Source organism: Hoplias malabaricus, chromosome 13 (genome assembly GCF_029633855.1).
Source record: "Hoplias malabaricus isolate fHopMal1 chromosome 13, fHopMal1.hap1, whole genome shotgun sequence".
Lineage (NCBI taxonomy): Eukaryota > Metazoa > Chordata > Actinopteri > Characiformes > Erythrinidae > Hoplias > Hoplias malabaricus.
Genome location: NC_089812.1, coordinates 29,353,676 through 29,373,317, shown reverse-complemented (window position 1 = coordinate 29,373,317; position 19,642 = coordinate 29,353,676). Strand labels below are relative to the sequence as shown.

At 39.1% G+C, this 19,642-nt stretch overlaps 1 protein-coding gene and 1 long non-coding RNA gene across 2 annotated transcripts; both read left to right on the top strand.

Annotated features, from left to right (window-relative positions):
• The first annotated feature begins 4,001 nt into the window (after positions 1-4,001).
• Positions 4,002-10,009, top strand: ndufa4a (NDUFA4 mitochondrial complex associated a). The gene is made up of 4 exons (XM_066643001.1): positions 4,002-4,163; positions 6,933-7,021; positions 7,473-7,533; positions 9,689-10,009. The coding sequence occupies exons 1-4, from the start codon at positions 4,122-4,124 to the stop codon at positions 9,743-9,745; spliced, it is 249 nt and encodes an 82-aa protein (XP_066499098.1). The 5' UTR covers positions 4,002-4,121; the 3' UTR covers positions 9,746-10,009.
• Positions 10,010-13,357: 3,348 nt separating this feature from the next.
• LOC136665273 (uncharacterized) lies at positions 13,358-19,396 on the top strand. Its single transcript, XR_010795219.1, has 4 exons — positions 13,358-13,482; positions 14,223-14,330; positions 14,598-14,716; positions 15,588-19,396. It is a non-coding gene; the product is annotated as an uncharacterized lncRNA (long non-coding RNA).
• Positions 19,397-19,642: the final 246 nt, after the last annotated feature.

Sequence of the window (19,642 nt, the reverse complement as noted above, 5' to 3'; positions counted from 1 at the left end):
TGGCCCATTGATTCTAAGGAGATTAGAATTTAGCTAATTATTGTTCATAACATTGTTAGTACTATTCTGCTTTTATATGCCACTATTTATTATGCATTTGGAAGCACTTAGGGGGAAAAAAAACAATATAATGTATCCCAGAATTTGCAATCATTATTATTTTTCTGTACTGCCAGCAAAAATCACCAAGACATGCAACTAGGGTTTGCCTTGGGCCAGTGTTACCTGTTTGCAATCAGTGGAGTAACTGCTTTTATGCTTTTATTTGTTTAAAGATATATAGAAAATAGGACTCAGTAACCACGCAAGATCTAAAAATAAGATCACAAGCACTCACCATCAGTTAAATTGAACTTATATACATACACACATACACAGGGTGAATCAAATGTTGCAGGACACCCTTTTATTTCTTTGATATGCTACATGACCACCTTCCCATTGGAATAACTTGCTATCCAATATGTTCCAGGCATGACCTAAAAGATAAACCCCCTCACACACAAGAGGCTCAGAAGGAGCGCCGGGTTTACTCAGTGTGAGGCTCAGAAGGAGCGCCGGGTTTACTCAGTGTGAGGCTCAGAAGGAGCGCCGGGTTTACTCAGTGTGAGGCTCAGAAGGAGCACGGGGTTTACTCAGTGTGAGGCTCAGAAGGAGCGCCGGGTTTACTCAGTGAGGCTCAGAAATAGTGCCGGGTTTACTCAGTGTGAGGCTCAGAAGGAGCGCCGGGTTTACTCAGTGTGAGGCTCAGAAGGAGCACCGGGTTTACTCAGTGTGAGGCTCAGAAGGAGCGCCGGGTTTACTCAGTGTGAGGCTAAGAAGGAGCGCCGGGTTTACTCAGTGTGAGGCTCAGAAGGAGCGCCGGGTTTAGTCATTGAGGCTCAGAAATAGTGCCGGGTTTACTCCGTGTGAGGCTTAGAAGGAGTGCCGGGTTTACTCGGAGTAAGGCCAGCTCAAGCATGAGGTTGCTCAAACAGGAAGAGGGAGCAGAGCCATGTTAGGTTTATTTATTATTTTAGAACCTCCCATTTTACACTAAGAAGAGAACAACACTGGTGAAATATTGAAGACATTTATTAGGCTTTGAGAACATAATCATATGAAATACTTGTACATTTACATTGGAGGCCCTGAAGAGCAATTTTAAATAATTCTAAATTGTCTTACTAATTTATGTTCCAAGGGGCTTTAAACATGTGAGAAACTAGCTAATACCCTCTGTGCCCAAATAATGTTTAGTTAACAAGGACACATGTATAGCACTCCTTTGTGGAGCAGTTCCAAAACATGAGGTAATGAAAATATGAACAACAGTTAAAAGTCATATGAGGTGCCTCATGGATTGCAATCTGATGACTACAGTCACTTGTCGGTAGATATTCCGACTTGGTATTAGTTTTCTTATTCAGAAAATAGTAGGATATAAAGAGGGCCATTTAGCCCTGGAGGGAGTCTATTCTGCCCACTTGTCGTATTTGTTTCACTGCTCCAGAGTGCCGTTGTTTGCCTCTGTTTGCTTAACTAGGCCTCTGCAAAGAAAGGTTAATGCTCAATTGAGAACAGAAAATGAAATTTTAGGGAAACAAACACGAGTGGGTGTCAGGAACGACAATCTGATTAAAGGAGTGAGCAGAGAACTGGCAGAGCAGCAAACACTACATCTCCAAACTCAGCATTTAAACGGCCTGCCCTTAGAGCAGCTTCACTCAACCCCCCCCCAACACCACCACCTGGTCTCGCACTCTGGCTAAAGATGTACAAGCTCAGGTTGTAAAATATCATTTCAAGGCTTGTGCTGTACATTGTGTGCAGTGCATACTAAAAGGTGTGACAGGGAATGATATATTGCTTAAACCTGTGGGAGTAACAGTCACAGTTATGTACCTCGGGTGGAAAATCCATTTAAAAAAGGACTATATTAATATTTTTTAAATGAAATATTCTTTGAGTATCCTTTGATTATGGCTTATTTGTGTTTAATTCACTTAGTGTTGAATTCAAGATTGAGAGTAACCCAGGGTATTAGATACATATAAAATATTATAGTCAGCAAGAACAGGAGCTGCTCCAGAGCAGAACGTGCCATTACTTAAAGGGTCAATATAATTGAAACACCCCCCAAAAAACTTGCTTTTTCTCAAAACATTCATGGTCTGAAACCACTTATCCAGTTCAGGGTCGTGGTGGGTCCAGAGCCTACGTAGAATCACTGGGTGCAAGGTGGGAACCAGTCCTTCACCGGGTGACACACACTCACACATTTACTCACACTTATGGATACTTTTGAGTAGTAATCCACCTACCAACATCTGTTTTTAGACTGTAGAGGAAACCAGAGCACCCGGAGGAAACCCATGCAGACACAAGGAGAACACACCAACTACTCACAGACAGTCACCCAGAGCAGGAAACGAACCCACAACCACCAGGTCCCTGGAGCTATGTGACTGCGACACTACCTGCTGCGCCACCGTGCTGCCAGATGCAAAAAAAACAGTATGTTTTGAATTGAAGGAGGTGATGTCACACCCATGACTCCCCATACAGAGTTCACATTTCTGAAAAGAGATTAACTGGTTTATAAATATACTCTTGTCTGGTGTATGGAAGATAAATCTGTGTTTTTTTGTGTGGATGAAAACATGAACAAGATACTAAACTGTGAATTTATAAATAACACATCAAAGCACCTCACCAGCACAAGAACAGAAGACTGATTGGTACTTTTACTACAACAACTACTACTACTATTAATAACAACAATGAATAAGAAAAAAAAAGAAAACATAAGTAGGCCTACATATATGGTCACAAATACACCCACAAATGAAACGCAAAAAATACTTAGTGTGTCATTTATGACTAATATGAAACTATTTGAAATTTGAAGTTATTTTTCATCACAAATATTTATCAATCAACCAAAACATTAAAACCACTCTCCTGTTTCTACACTAAGTCTCCATTTTATAAGCTTTGTTTTCCATGCACTTCGCAGTTCTAAAATTACGGACTTGTTGCTGCATACTTAGCTCACTTTCAACCATTCTTCAATGGTTACAACTTCCACAGACCACCAATTAATTATTTTTATTTTTTTTTACTGTGTGTTGCTGGTGTGGATCAGACAGCAGTGCTGATTTTTTAAAAAAGGAACTGTAGCATTAAAAGGGCAGCTATATGGTCAGTGGAACTGAAACGGACAATAATGTATTTGAAACAATGAAGTAATATAAAGTTAAAGCTCACTGGTGTACCTGAGTAAGCGTAAACATTTATTATTAAAGTAGACGTGGGCTGGATCAAATAAATAGGTGTCCCGTTCAATGCCTTTTGAAAAGAACCACAAAGCACCATTTGAGCTACTTTTATAAAAGTGGTAATTCAACTATAATTGTAGATATGTGTACATTGTGGTCATAAATGCGTGTTAAAGAGAAGTTTGCAAGCCAAGCATTGTGGAAAATAAAAATTCTTCTGTAACCGAACGTTTTCTGAAGACGGGCAGAGTGGGGGTGTGCGGTTGTTGCTTCTCCTTTTCTGGAGACGTTAGAGAGCTTCTGGCGTTTGAATCAAATCAATCGACTCAGCTCACAAGATGAACCGACACTTTTATCTTCCAAAAGACTCTTCGTTGTTTAATTAGCCACTTATCAGCGAGGTCAAACAAAAGGCAAAATTGTTTAGAAAACAAAACAAAGCAAAGTGAAAAACACAATAAACCTGAGAACGAGGGGAGAATCGGGAATTAATTAATTTGTTTCATAGAAGGGGGCTTCTTTAACTAAGCCAGGAAAATAATGATGCATTTTCAGATTCGTATACAAAGTAGAGCTGCTATTTATGTACTTCTAATATACTCGTTTTTCGGTAATGTACATTTGATTTTACTTCAGTCCTTAAGTACCCAAGTAGCAGAACATTAACTGATTAAGACTAAGAAAAACAGCTCTTGGATGTGAGTTGACTCCGTACGATCAACTAAAAGATTCAATTCAAGGTGTCGACTCGCTCCTGAACGACACATCAGCGCTATAAAAGAGCAATTGTTGGCGAGACTGCGACTTAATCCACTTACGCTCGACAATTTGGGAGATTTAAACTCATCTCAATCCGCAAAGATGCTGGGAACTGTCAGTCGACAGCTGAGAACCCATCCGTCTGTGAGTAAAACACCGCGATTCGTAATAATTTTTGTTGAGGTGTCGAATACTGCCTGTTTGTTTACTACAATAGTACGAAATGCGTCAACGTCAAGCTAACAGTTAGCGACTGTTTTATTTTACTGTAATTTATAAGTGTAATGAACACTTAATTAATACATTAATATCACTGTTTAGAAATAATCAAACGAAAAACCATGTCCGTGTAAAAGGGTTCCTGTTTTTTTAATATGTTCAGCTGTGCAGTCTCGAAGTCGGTAAACACTGAACTGTGACAAAGTTCGAGAAGAAGGTCGCGACCCTGAAGCGGATAAATAGGGCGGTAAAAAGGCGAGGGGGAAGAGTCTTTGTTTGTGAGACCGTATCACAGCGTTATTGTTTAGACTGTAAGTAGACCCTGTGTTTTGGGCTGAAAAGTATTGTTTCACAGCGTCAGCTCCTTGGCGGCCAACCAGAAGCCCCCTAGTCACGTGACCACCGCTTGAGGACCCCCAATGAGAAGAGTCTGCTTTCACCTGATTTAACGACACAGTCTGCTGCTGGAATTACAAGCTGGGTCTCCATTCCGGTCATTTTTAAATATGTCAGCATAAGAATAGTGATTGCCTGACGTAAACGATTAAAGTCAAATACATCAACAACCTGCTGTAAATATATTAAACACATCTAAAGCATTCATTTTTTAAAATGTAAATAATTTATTCTCTCAAGTTATAGTCCCCTTCATTCTATAAGTTAAACAATAAAACTACTCAGTGCAGCAAAATTACACACTTGGCACTTATTTTAAAAGAATCTTAAGTGCCTTAAAGGGTGTTACATGAAACTCTACCTTTTTGCTTTCTTTTACATTTGAGAAACGTGAAATTAGTAACTGCAGGCAAGTACGTTTTATTAACTCCTGCAGCTCAAAAGCCCTTCCCCATAATTTGACAGGATTGGGTCCTTAGGTTTATGATGTCAGACGTCGTAGCTGTTTAATACACTTGCTGAACTCTTTGAAACACTACAGATTCACAGTGGAAATGCTCAGCCATCACCTTGACTATGTTCTAGCATATAAACGCCACCACACTGTTGTTAACAAGTTTAAAAAAATGTTTTCTTTTAATAAATTGTTCCCTAATTTTACTGTTGTCTCTTCAATTATTAATGTATTCCTCTTGATATAACTGTTCTCCAATTAGTCCAGTTGAATGAGGCTTTATTCTTGGACTGCTTGGTTTAATAAGTTATTCAACTGAGGGAACACATTGTTAAAATGCTGGGGGCAGGGGTTTTGTAGAAAACAGTAAACTTAAGCTAGTTTTTCAAAATAACCAACTGAAAATTCAGACCCCTACCTTCAGCCCTTCTTCAAACAGCTGGTATTTCATTTTTTCTTTCATTTTTGAGAAGGGCTGTCCATTGTATTATTGGCAGAACCTTGTCTGTTCTTGTGCAGCCAGCTAGCTTTCAGCATTGTGTGTAGAGCCACGTCAAGGGCTCTGTGCATGAGTACAGAGCTCCAGCATCTCAGACCAAAACATATGATTTGTATTCAGCCACACGTTCCTCCTGTTCTGAGCAGGGACATTATTAAACACTTGGCAAAAGCTTAACATGGTTTGATGTACTAAAGTAAGTAATGAATTATGGGAAGGAAATTGCTTAGCATAGAACTTATTACTTTTGGACTACAGGGGGGTATTACACAAAGCTGGGAGTTCTCAGTATATCCAGTTAGCTTAAGCCCAAAGTCAAGGCTGTCCAATAAGAACAGGTCTGAAGGAGATTCCTATAGGACAGTCTTTAAATTTGAGCTCAGTTCAGCTGGCTAACAGGAATCCTGCTTTGTGGAATAGCCCCAGGTTGATGGCTCTAGCAGTAGAAATACTTGAGTGGTAAAAAGTGGAAAAAAATAAATTGGTTACAGAAGTTGGATTATTGTAAAATATGTCCCTCTCAGTATGGTGTTGTGAATCCCAGAGAAAGCAGCAGCTAAACACACAAACACACACAAGCACATTTAAGCAGTGATAATCCAGTTGGAGGCCTTGGGGTTCTCCATCTTGGATTTGTCTTGGATTTCTTTTAATAGGTATATCTAGATGTTCTCTTGTTGCTGTGTGGGCAGTCACACTGTGTTGGTGAGGGCCTGCAGCTGGATCATCTATGAAAACAGCAGAGAACAACACAGACGTTTGTGTGCTTAGGATGCCTGTACTATATATAAATTAGCTGCTAGTTCGTTTGTGTGACAATCACAATTTTTAGTTGGAATAAGAAACGGGTAAATAAGTAATTGAAAATGAGTCATCGTTAATAAGTTGGAAAATAAGTAATTTCGAGGATTGTTGCATCTGTAGTAGGATGTAGGGAAAGCGTCTGACTACCAGTTCTTATTTATAAGTAGCACAGCTGAAATTCCAAGTGTAACAGCTTTTTATTCAAGGGGATGTTGCTCTGGGTTTAGTCTGAGTAGGTTTTACTTTGTGCTCGCTTGTCATTAGGTTATCACTCAGGCTCAATAACTCTCCCTACTCCTCTGAGTGAGCCAACACTTATTCATTAACCAGTAACAACTTGGATTGAATTGGGTCCATGTTCTATTGGTGTTTGTGTTCTATGTCTTTATTGGTTGATAGTAATAACAGTTGACCTTTTCCTGATTTGCTTTGCAGTACCAGCTTTTCTGTTTCACTTTTGTGCAGGAGATACAAATGTTAGGCGCTTACATGGAAACATGATTTAAATGTGATTTCTCATTGTCTGTCTTCCTCCCCTTAGCTGATCCCCCTCTTAGTCTTCATTGGGGGTGGGTGCACAATGTCGTTGACTTACCTGGCTAGACTGGGTCTCCGTAACCCTGATGTCTGGTAAGTTTCAGCAACACGGTTATAACAGATTTGTCATTGCATAGTTGTGTATGCACTAAAAGATGATGCCTATTAATGCAAGGAAATTTCAATGGAAAAGAAAATATTTATTTCTCTGTGGTAGATGAACCTTACTGATTAACTTTAGTTGTGGGTTGGCAGTACAGGTTTGCAAGGTCATTTTGATGCCCCTTAGCTTCACTTAAACATTGTAAATGTAGGTGTATTTTAAAAACACTCATTTGCTACATTAATGCATTAAATGATAAAGTGCTAAAGAGAATCTTTAGTTGAGGCACTGAAAGATATTTTAGCTTTCATTGATTTTTTTTTTTTTTTTTTTTTTTCCCCCTTTTGCATTTAAAGGCATTGAGAGAAACCGTTTGCACTTTAGTTTTTCATGCATGCTTTCATTAATCATTCACTCATTCACTCACTCATTCATTCACAGCTGGGACAAAAGAAACAACCCTGAGCCCTGGAACAAACTGGGGCCCACTGATCAGTACAAGGTAAGACAATTGCATACAAAGCTGTTAATGATGCTAGAATGGTAGGAATGATGGATAACGACTGTGAAAACACCAGAATGAATAAAAGCCCCATTTCCAGAAAAGTATAGAAATGGTGTAAAATGCAATAAAGTTCAATTCTGATTTAATTCTCTTGCAGCTTTATTATTATTTTCGTTTTTCCTGATAAAAGTACAAAATTTCCAATTGTTTTACTGAACACCTTTATTTAATGTTGTAAATATAAACACAACTAAAATTTCAAACCTGCAGCACACTGCTAAAAAAAAAGTTGGGACAGAGGCATGTTCATCACTGTTTTACATCAACTTTTTAATTTTAATTACACTGTTTTAGGAATTGGTAACTGAGGATACATGTTCTTTAAAGTTGGCAAGCGGAATGTGTTTTGTTTTTATTTATTTATATGCACTCCTGCTTGATAAGACTACAGCTGTTCAACAGTTGGTGGTTGCCTTCGTCTGGTTCTCCTCTATATGATGTGCTATAGAAGAGAGATCTGAAAAGCAGACGGGCCAGTTAAGCACACTTAAACTGTCTACTGTTGTGGAATCAGTTATTGTTTGATTATTTTATTACAGTAATTCCTCAGATTGTTTCTTGACCAGAATATTGAATACAGAAAGTAAGAATTCCTTGTGGTGTGCACACTAATAAATGACCAGGGAAAGGTTTCATCACTTCTAAAGAAATTGGGCCCAGAAGTTGTGTGGTCCTGAATAGAATTGATTTGTGGCTGTCTCCTTATATAATAGATTCAGGTTGCATTTCTTGATGCAGGAGTGGACTGTTGTGACGAGTGTTTTTCAAAGGCCTCCCAAGCCCATGTGGCTATATTTATCACAGTAGCACTAACAGTTTCTTGGAATGCTCAAAGCCCATGCTAATTCAACACTGTTTCCCTACAGGTACAATTTATTTATTTATTTTTTATTATTATTTTTTAAATAACTGACAGTTCTCTCACACAAATGTGGCACAAAGTGGTGAGCCACAAAACAATTTTTGTTTGCAAACACTGAACCTTTCATGGAAACTTTATTCATGGTACCCTCACGTTTTACCAATTCACCTGCCTATTGTAGAGTTAAAGATTTAGGTGTATCATGAATATTCTGGGGCGGCACGGTGGCGCAGCAGGTAGTGTCACAGTCACACAGCTCCAGGGACCTGGAGGTTGTGGGTTTGATTCCCGTTGCGTGTGACTGTCTGTGAGGAGTTGGTGTGTTCTCCCTGTGTCCGCGTGGGTTTCCTCCAGGTGCTCCGGTTTCCTCCCACAGTCCAAAAACTGTGGATTGGTAGGTGGATTGGCGACTCGTGTCCATAAGTGTGAGTTAGTGTGTGTGTGTTGCCCTGTGAAGGACTGGCGCCCCCTCCAGGGTGTATGCCCGCCTTGCACCCAATGATTCCAGGTAGGCTCTGGACCCACCACGACCCTGAACTGGATAAGTGCTTACAGATTACTCATTATGCTTTTGTCTCAAAGTTTAAGTGTTGCTGGCCAATTTGTTTACATTTACAGTGCAGTGTTTTAGAGATGATGATAATTGTGAAAAGCTTCAAGGAAATTATCACAAAGGTTTTGGATTTGATGCAGTCTGTATTAAGCAGTAGATGCAAGAAGAATTAAATCTATTCATGTCTCATGATTCTGCTCTTAAATGTTTGTAACTAAGCTGAGGGTTCCATTACAGTTAAAGAAACTGTTCTGTGACAGGAAAAATGTGAAAACTGGGGTGGTATTCCTAGCGTTACTGAAAAGCATCCAAGTGTTTGCAGTAATCTAAGACTTGCACTGTTGCTATGTTGCCTAAGGGGATCAAATTAAGAGTTCTGTCAGGAGTGAATGACTGTATCAGAGTCTAATCTCCAATCTTAATGAGTTTAATTCATTAAGCCCTGCATAGCTCATTTTATGCCCGCTCCGTTACTAGTCACAAATCTAATCAAGCAGTCTCTTTAATGCGAATTTGATACAGTGCCAAGTTAGACACTTAAACATAGTTTGAAGTTATTGAATTTTCCAAAGGGCTTGTTAAAGTAGTGGGTTTTTATTTTAAATAGCTAATTTAGTTTCTCAATCTTAATTTCATGTCTGTTTTTCTGATTGTCATTTGTCTGTTTTTGTCCTAAGTTCTACTCAGTGAACATTGACTACAGCAAACTGAAGAAGGACAGGCCTGACTTCTAAAGCTGCATTATCCAATGAAGCCTCCTGCAACACTGCTGGACCAAAGGCTTGAGGGAAAACTAAAGAAGTGAACCGCACATTGTTTTCCAATGTCCCTTCCCCAGTCCTAAATAAGCAAAGAGGCTAACCGCACAATTGTTTGCTCATTTGTTGAATCCCCTTTTTAAACCCCATTTGGGCTACGACTTCTTGTATTTTCTCATTCTTTATGGTTTTCTACAGCAACACAATAAAGGAGGCTTATCTCCCTTGTACAGAGAAAAATCATGACCATGGCTCTTGCTGTTTGTGTTCGTGTGTCTGGGTGAGAGAAACAATCTGTACTAAACATTCTTTACTTAACAACATCTCAAAACCCATCCTGATGGTCTGGTGAGTGCAGTTATCCCACTCCCTGAATGCCAGAGTCAGAGAAGTCATCATTTTTAAACTAATTAGCTCTACCACTGTCATCCTCCATAGCTCCTACCAGCGTAACCTTTCAAAGAGAGCCAAGTGTGGTGCAATAATGGCTGTCTTCCAAAAGGCAGAATTGTACAGAAATGCCTGGAGTCCCCGGTGAATGTACAGTAGTATTCTTAGCTCACAGATAGTGAATGGGCATCCGCATCCCCTCCCTCAAGCTCCCCGTTCTGTCCTGCTGTGTTTCTGGTCTTTGACAGGTACTGGCTGCTGGCCATTTCTACACTCTACAGTCTGGCATGGATGGTTCCTGCTGGTTCAAGGTCCATTTTAACATTTACTGTTCACATGGCTTGATAAGGTTACTTAGAAATAGTTTGATAGTGTTTTAAGTGACATTCTTTAAAAATAACAGTACCTTAATCCTATACTCAAGGTTTCTCCTCAGGGTTTGTTTTTCTCTGCAGTTACTGGAAGAAAACCTATTAGTTGGCCTTATGTCAGTTCTACTTTCTTCTTTTTGGTTGGCAGAGTCCAGCAGTGACACAGAAGTGTTAAAAATCAGCACAACTGTATCTGATCCATTTCACCAACACCCACAAACACCACCTTTCATTACTTCCAAATGTTTTGGCAGTATGACTTTCCAGAAGTGAGAGCCATTCATCCGCATGGTGCTTTAGGCTCTCTGTGTCACTCTGTAGTTCATATCATGCCTATAAGTAGTTCCGGTGTGAGCTGGGTTTCTTCATGATAGAATTTAATGGGACATTCTACAATGAATGCTTTAATGACCTGTGGGGAAACAAGATTTTCCTCCATGAAATCTATACCTAAGGATTTAAATATGAATAATGCTACATGCTAACAAGCTAACACTGAAATGACTACATGAGCCTGGAATCCTCCCCACAACCTCAAACACAAACCCTGTCTCCCACCATCCAATGTGAGTTTAAAGACCAACTGCACCCTGCTAGAGACATTTATACACGAGTTGACCATTCACTGGTTGAAGTATGAATGATGAACATGAAGTCTGTTTATGGATCTTGCCCTACACCAAATAGAGCCACTCAGTTTGCTCTGGCTGTGAAATGTTGTGCCAGTGTGGAAAGAACAAGCTCAAAAATCATGTTTGTGAATTATTTAGTCAAATGGCACAAACTATCAATGAGGTTTTGTTCAGGTTGTAAACGTAATTGAGAAAAGGTTTTTGAAATGGTAATGACCTTCATTTTGGTCTCTGTCCATTCAATAATATGCTCCTTGTCTTTTATGACTTGAAATAATTGGCCAGAGGCATTGCCAATATGGCAACCAAGTGGACAGACCTGATTAATGTGACATCTGTGGGGGGTCCTTTACACCTTTATTTGTTACACAAAACATGGGAATTTCGTTTTTAATTCATCCGAGAACTTACATTTACGTTTCGGCATAGCTGCTCGAGATGAGGGTGGGTAAATGAGCTTTGCCTGACGTAAACAAGGACTACTGACATGCAGACTGACCAATTAAATGTTTACAGAGAAGGTTATCGACCAATAACGGTAGCTCTACAGTCAGACCGTCCAATCAGAAAATTTTAGGCTACTTCACCACTCCCCCTTCTCACTCAAGCGAACCAATCAGAGTAGAGGAGGGCGGGACTAGTTTGTGAACGAAACGCTTCTTGAAGTTCTATGTAAGCTCTAGAAAAACAAAATCCCAGACGTTTGTGAAATTCCGCCCGGACATTTTTTTTAAGTCTAAGAAAGAGGTCATGTCCGGGTAAAAGAGTACGTCTGGTCACCCTAGTGAACAGTAATTTTGAGGACTTACTCGTTATTTACATAGACACAAAGTCTGTGATGTTTAGATAGTTTTGTTTCTTTTAAAACTAAACTTACAGAAATATAAGCGAGGAACCCTGATCCATTTATTTGTGTCACATTTTAAACAGCTCTCTTTTGTCCCACTGTCACTGAGGAGACACTCAAGCTGTGTCCCATATAGCGGCAAACTCCCTACACAGTGGACATCACAGATTATTATACTAAGACTACTACACTCAGACAGTGCACTACGTTAATAGGGACACGTAAAGTTTATAGCTGAATAGTAATTGTTTTACAGTTGGGCTTACACTGCACTATGTATGTAAAGAAAGTTATTATATACGTTCTGTAAATAACTCACAGATTTGGTCACAGGAACAGATGAATGCACTGTAGTGCATTATATGACACAAATAATATGGCTAACTAAAGATAACAGCGTTTCCTCATTATAAAACACAGCGGGATTCCTTTCTCCCTGAAATGAAGAGACTTAGGCTTTTGTGTTTTTAAATGCTGTTATTCATAAATGTACCCATCTTTCAGCTTTACATTAATTCTCTGCTACATAAGCCTTTTCATACATTTGTTTACACATACTTGCCATTTAGTGTCCATCGTGCCCAGATCTTTTTCTCTGGGATTATTTATTTTTTAACTTTTCATTGTGGATGTTTATATGATTTCATCACCTTTGCCTTTCCCAAGGCACAGTGCTCTTTTTGATATTGTTTGCACCCATGTACGTCTACCACTTGTATGTCTTTTTTTTACCTTCATGATCCCTAAGCAGATTAGAGTGCATTTTTGGTGGTTATAGATTTCCTAAAAAAGAAAAGATTATTACAATGGCTAAACCTGTCTCCCTAATCTGACCACAAAACAGGAGAAAATCAACCAGACTACACACAAACCTGGCCCCCACAGCCTGTTTTAAAGGAACATAGTAATTATTTGGTATTTGTACGCGAGCGCCCTCTAAAGTTGCTGAGTGTAATTCACTTTTACAGCACTGTCCTGGTATGGTGGAAGAGAGGGGGGATTTCTGCCCACCTCCAAAAGTTACAAAGTTCAGTTTCTGCAGTCCTAAGCTCAGAGTAGGACATTTTTCAGAAAGTAACTGAAATACAAACAAAATGAAGCGTAGTAAAAGCTGTTAACACAAGGCGCGGAGGAAGGCACTTCTCAAAGACCCTACTGAAATAGCGACTTGCTGATTTAACTGGCCAATCAGCGTTCTCCTTTGCTCCCTTTAACCAATCAGTGGCTCATGCACTTCGCGGGCTTGTCATGCTGCTACTCAGTGAGAGAGAGAGAGAGAGAGAGAGAGAGAGAGAGAGAGAGAGATAAACATACAATACGTCCAGGAACGTAATATTAATCAGCCGCAACTTAAGGTAATCACGCTAACCGTCATGTCATGACGTGGACCAAACTTAACGGAAAAAACGTCCTCTTGGAGTTTTTCTGCGCGCCCCATGCAAGAAAACTCAGCTGCAAGAGCTTCTTATACTGGTAAGTAGCGAAATAGCAAGATATCATAATCTTATTAAGTGAACATTGACTCTGTGTTTCAACAGTATACAACGATATTGGGTTAGTTTTAATACCGTCACTGCCAGCTTAACTATTCGGCAAGTCATGAAGTTAGGGATGTTGTCTACTCCGTCCACTAAACTGTGCGGATAAATGTGGTGTAAAGGGTGCAATTTTGGTGTTTAAACACTGCGCAACAAGATTGTCTATGCCTTATATTAAACCTGGTCTTTTACAGTGATGACGGCTGAATGATTGGACAGACTAAGATTTGGCAAGCAGTTTTACCATTTTGGTAAACCCTGGGGGCTAATTGTGTTTATTGGGGGTTGTGTTTTGGTTATGGGGTGGTTGGTTGGTGTGCAGTGAGAATTGTGGGGGGTTATCCATCTTCTGCGAGACTGCCGTTTTCTGGTTCATTTCAGGCATAGTACAATAATTTTTTGAGCATGGCTGTTTTTTTCTCTTTCCTGTAACAATGTTTTGTTATGACATAGTTTCATTTTCACAAAGATGTGATAAAATAGTCCAAATTGTTAACTTTGGAAAAGTGTATCTGTTTTAATGAACTACTAAAAGGACACAGATGACAATTAACCCCATAAACAGTCTTGCAAATGATATATTTTAACAATATTATGAACATAATTTAATTTACACTGTCATGCCAAAAATCATGGGATATTAATTCAATGCCTTTAACCACTTATCTAATTCAGGGTCACGTGAGTCCAAAACCTACTCTGAATCACTGCGTAAGGATGGTGAATGGGATGCCAGTCTGTCACAAGTTCTCTAGGGTCCAGTTAGTAACTTCACAAGTCCAGGTGAGGCGCTGTGTCTGGTTTTGTGGTGCTAACAGAAACACTCTGGTGGGTCTTGCTAATATATTGGAAAATTAGGATTTATGTAGATTTTTCCAACAGGGAAATTGTAAAAAAGGTAACAAAGATACTTACAAAAAGATATTTACACCCTACATTATAACCATTAACAGATATCCCTGGCACATCTATTCCAGCTTCACCTGTGAGTATTTACCTATGTACATAGTTTTTTTTTTTTTTTACTTATTTGCTTTTTCCCTTTCACAGGTTCCCGGATCCAGCTCTTCCCCCCACCTCTCTATACTTCACCGTGGGCCCTTCGGCTAGCACAAAGAGAGACAGGAAATTCACCACCATTCCCCCAGGAACAGGACCTGAAACACAAGGTGAGTAAAAATACCAGCATACGTTCCTTAATGTATATTCCACAGTCTTGGTGATGGGGCCAATTCACTGATGTCATCGCACCCCCCAAACTGGCTTGTGATTAGGGGAGGCTAGCCAGCAAGCTCTCCAATAGCATCTTGAAGTCAGGTTTCAAATGACAGAGATTACATTGGCATCAAGTTAGGCCTGTTTATTTTTGGGAATTCTTTAAAGTAGAACTGTAATTTAATTTAAAATTTAAATGAGAAAAATAGGCAGAAACTTTCATTTTTATATTTAATTTCATTATTTCCAACCACCATTTATTCATTATTATTTCATTATTTCATTTATTATCCCTTTGTCTGTTTTATAAAATGTTAGTTAATTAATCCATGGAATCACAGGTGGTTCATACTGTGAAGTTGAAAAGAAACTATCAGAACTTCAGAACTGGTTCATGTCCTAGATCACTTTTATTAAAATTCATTATACAACATCATTCAATCTTTTATTAAAATGTAGAATGTTTTTCTTCCTGTAAAATGTCTTCTTACTTATGATTACGTAAGAGACTTGTGACAGTGGACAGCTTATGTTTATCTGTAATAACCCTGTGCTGAAACGGCAACTTTTCACCTTATTGCCCTCCAATCAACTTGCAACAGATAAAATCATGTCCCATTCATAATTCTTCTTGCCCAAATGACCAGTTTCTCTTAGATATACGTCATGTTACGGAAGGAAAATTTGCTCAGATCTCCAATTGATGGTGAATTTAATTCAGGGGGGGTGCCCCACTTGCCCATCCCAGCTGATGATGATGACTACAGCGTATAAAGTTGACTATTTTGACACACATTATAATTATTTTAAATGTTTCTTTTGCAGCAACAGCACCACTAAGTGAGGGAAACTGAACGAAGATAAGAACACAGAAGATGATAAAATGTTATGTAAATTTTGCTCTTTTTTGCCCACTAACTCCTATCCTTGTTCCTGAAGAAAGATTCTGCAGAAGCCTGGTATCGGGTTTACTACTTCAGGTATTTAAATTTTATCCTCCCTTGATTTGGAGGCATTTGCTCAACATGTCTTCCTCTCGTTAGCTGATCCAACTATATATCTTCATTGGGGGTGAATGCACAATATCATTAACCTATCTGGTAAGACTGGATTTTCACAACTGCTTGGTAAGAGTTGCTTATATTTGTATACACAGTAAAAGATGAAACCTATTAAGATTCACTGAGAAAAAACTTAGTTCTTTTAGTGTAGGAAATAAACCTTACAGACACTAACTTAATGGTGGGTCCACAGTCCAGACATAGAGTAATTTTGCTGCCCCTTATTACATAGTTTTCTTTTTTGTAATTTTTTCATACACATGTGAAAAGTTGAGTGAAAAACCTCCCAAAAACAAAATATACAATAAAGGTACAGTGTATACGCACAATAATTTACACTATTCAAAATGTATACACACATTATTGCACACTTAAAATATACAGTTATGAACTATGAGATGTTTACATTTCTAGCAGCTCTGCTGTGTCTGATCCAGTCAATTGAGCACCACCATCTCAGTGAAAATATTCCACCACCAAAATCAAATCTGCTCTTTGCTGGTCCTGTGGAGGCCCAGACCATTGAAAAATAGGGAATAAGAAAATATGCATGGAAACTGGTGGACTACAGTCTGTAATTGTAGAACTACAAAGACCTTCAGTAAAATCAGTGAAGCTGATAAAAATGAATAATGAGAAAAATACAAGATAGGGTTTCCTAATCCAGTGATACTTCAGTGTATATTCAGTATTATCGCTGTCCAAGTAAAACATTCATTCATTCATTCATTATCTGTAACCGCTTATCCAATTCAGGGTCGCGGTGGGTCCAGAGCCTACCTGGAATCATTGGGCGCAAGGCGGGATTACACCCTGGAGGGGGCGCCAGTCCTTCACAGGGCAACACAGACACACACACACACATTCACTCACTTTTGAGTCGCCAATCCACCTACCAACGTGTGTTTTTGGACTGTGGGAGGAAACCAGAGCACCTGGAGGAAACCCACGCAGACACAGGGAGAACACACCAACTCCTCACAGTCACCCGGAGCGGGAATCGCCTACAACCTCTAGGTCCCTGAAGCTGTGTGACTGCGACACTACCTGCTGCGCCACCCTTTAATTAAAACATATATCTCCCAAATAGTAACTACAGGAGAAGCAAAAAACCTTCTTAGCTGTCAAGTCAATGTAAAATAGATTTTATTCCAAGTAATTTTGGAATATTTCTATTGATCCATTTATCATTACTTTTTCACACGATATGCTCAGATCATACGATGTAGTAAATTAAAAAATACATGTTTTTAATTGGACAGCAACAATATAGGCATGTATATGTATTTTAAATGCATTATGACAATGTGAGTTGAGAGATGTTTTGGTTGGTGTAATGTGATTGAGCTCTAAGTTCCTGTTCCAGTAAGTAAAGGGATGCGATGTGAGTTTGTATGATGAAATGAGTTTGTAGTGGACTGTGGATTTCTGCACTGTGCTGTTCAGCATCCTGGCCAAAAAATCTGAAGTAATTCAAAAAATCTGAATTACATTTAGAGCTGAAGTACATATTCACTAATGTATTAGAATACTGATCAAATTCAGAAACGTCCATCAGCGTATTTAATTTAAAGCATTCACACGTTCAGTTCCTAACAGTAGGGGTACTAGAAACAACCAAGGGCCCTGCGAAAATTACACGAAAGGAATACTAACACATACCATGCTGAACCTGTTTGGCACATTAGGGGTTAATGATGCCAGATTGGTAAGAACTAGGAATATCCACTGTGAAAAACCATAATAAATAAAATGTTACATATGTCTGCATGACACGAGCTGCATTCAGTCTGCATTAAGCAGTGTGTAATTGAACATTTACTTTTAACATCTGCTCTCATCCCACGATTCTGCTGTTAAATGTTTGTAACTAAGCTAAGGATTCCATTACAGTTATGAAAACTGGTGTGTGACAGAAAAGATGAGAAAATTGTGTGGAGTATTCCCAGCGTTACTGAAAAGCATCCAAGTGTTTGCAGTAATCTAAGACTTGCACTGTTGCTATGTTGCCTAAGGGGATCAAATTAAGAGTTCTGTCAGGAGTGAATGACCGTATCAGAGTCTAATCTCCAATCTTAATGAGTTTAATTCATTAAGCCCTGCATAAGCTCATTTTATGCCCGCTCCGTTACTAGTCACAAATCTAATCAAGCAGTCTCTTTAATGCGAATTTGATACAGTGCCAAGTTAGACACTTAAACATGGTTCGAAGTTATTGAATTTTCCAAAGGGCTTGTTAAAGTAGTGGGTTGCTGATACATTTCTACATATGTTCCTCAGTCTTAATTTCATGTCTATTTGTCTGATTAATATTTGTGTTTTTTTTGTATACAAATGAAATACAGGAGAATGGAGAGGAATGATGAGTAAGATTTGTAAACGAGCTAAAAAAAAATTGTATCTCTTCTCATTTGTTGTGTCCCCCCTTTTTAAGCCTATTTGGACTATTATACAATTTTTTTCATTCTTTATGGTGGTCCACAGCAACAGATGAGCTGCTGGGTCCTGCTTTGTACAAAGAAAATCATGACCATGGCTCTTGCTGTTGTTTGTGTTTGTGTGTCTGCGTGAGAGAAACAATCTGTACTAAACATTCTTTACTTAACAACATCTCAAAACCCATCCTGATGGTCTGGTGAGTGCAGTTATCCCACTCCCTGAATGCCAGAGTCAGAGAAGTCATCATTTTTAAACTAATTAGCTCTACCACTGTCATCCTCCATAGCTCCTACCAGCGTAACCTTTCAAAGAGAGCCAAGTGTGGTGCAATAATGGCTGTCTTCCAAAATGCAGAATTGTACAGAAATGCCTGGAGTCCCTGGTGAATGTACAGTAGTATTCTTAGCTCACAGAGTGAATGGGCATCTGCGTCTCCTTCTCCTTCACGTTCCCCGTTCTGTCCTGCTGTGTTTCTGGGCTTTGACAGGTCCTGGCTGCTGGCTGGTTCAACACTATGAAGAATTTTGACTGTCTGGCATGGATGGTTCCTGCTGGTTCAAGGTCAATTTAGAATTTTGTGTTCACATGGATTTATACATTTATTTTGGAATGGTTTGACAATGCCTTAATCCTGTACTCTTGAGTTATGTTTTCATCTGGGGACTTGTTAGCCCCAAAATACATGGAGAAAACTTATTAGTAGGCGTCTTTTTTAATTTTACCTTTTTTTTCTTCCATGTAGAGAAAGTAAATACTCCACAGTGCCATATCTATGCTTTAAAAATCTTCAGAAATAAACCTGATATAATTTAATATTTGCATATAGAATATAGCATTGACTCAATTTTGTAAACAAGTTTTGTAAAAAAGCTCTGAGGGCCAGTCCTGTGGGTGGGTGCAAAAGCCAACCTTGTAACTGACTGGGATTTAGTCTACTCTTGTGAGCGAAGATAGCACTTCTCATCAGGGTCTCTGGGCAAAGCAGAGGAAGTCGTGTTTTAAACTAATAAAATAAACCCTTTAACTCACAGCTATACATTTTTGGGTATAGTATGTTAGGGTGAGCAGATCTGAGATGGTGAAAAAGGACACGTCTCGGTGTGTGGTTGGGTGATGAGCTCTCGCCCCTCGCTGCCGTTGTATGCTAAACCTATGTGTGCTTTTAGGTCCTTTACACCTTTATTTGCTACACATGGGAAAACATGGGAATTTCTTTTTGAATTCATCCGAGAATTTACATTTACGTTTCGGCATAGCTGCTCGAGATGAGGGTAGGTCCATGAGCTTTGCCTGACGTAAACAAGGACTACTGACGTGCAGACTGACCAATTAAATGTTTACAGAGAAGGTTATTTACCAATAACGGTAGCTCTACAGTCA

Excerpts from the sequence above, each read along its gene's own strand:
- ndufa4a (XM_066643001.1), top strand. The coding sequence starts at position 4,122 with ATGCTGGGAACTGTCAGTCGACAGCTGAGAACCCATCCGTCT. Across the intron at positions 4,164-6,932 it reads AGCTGAGAACCCATCCGTCT|CTGATCCCCCTCTTAGTCTT; the intron begins GTGAGTAAAACA and ends TCCTCCCCTTAG. Across the intron at positions 7,022-7,472 it reads CTCCGTAACCCTGATGTCTG|CTGGGACAAAAGAAACAACC; the intron begins GTAAGTTTCAGC and ends ATTCATTCACAG.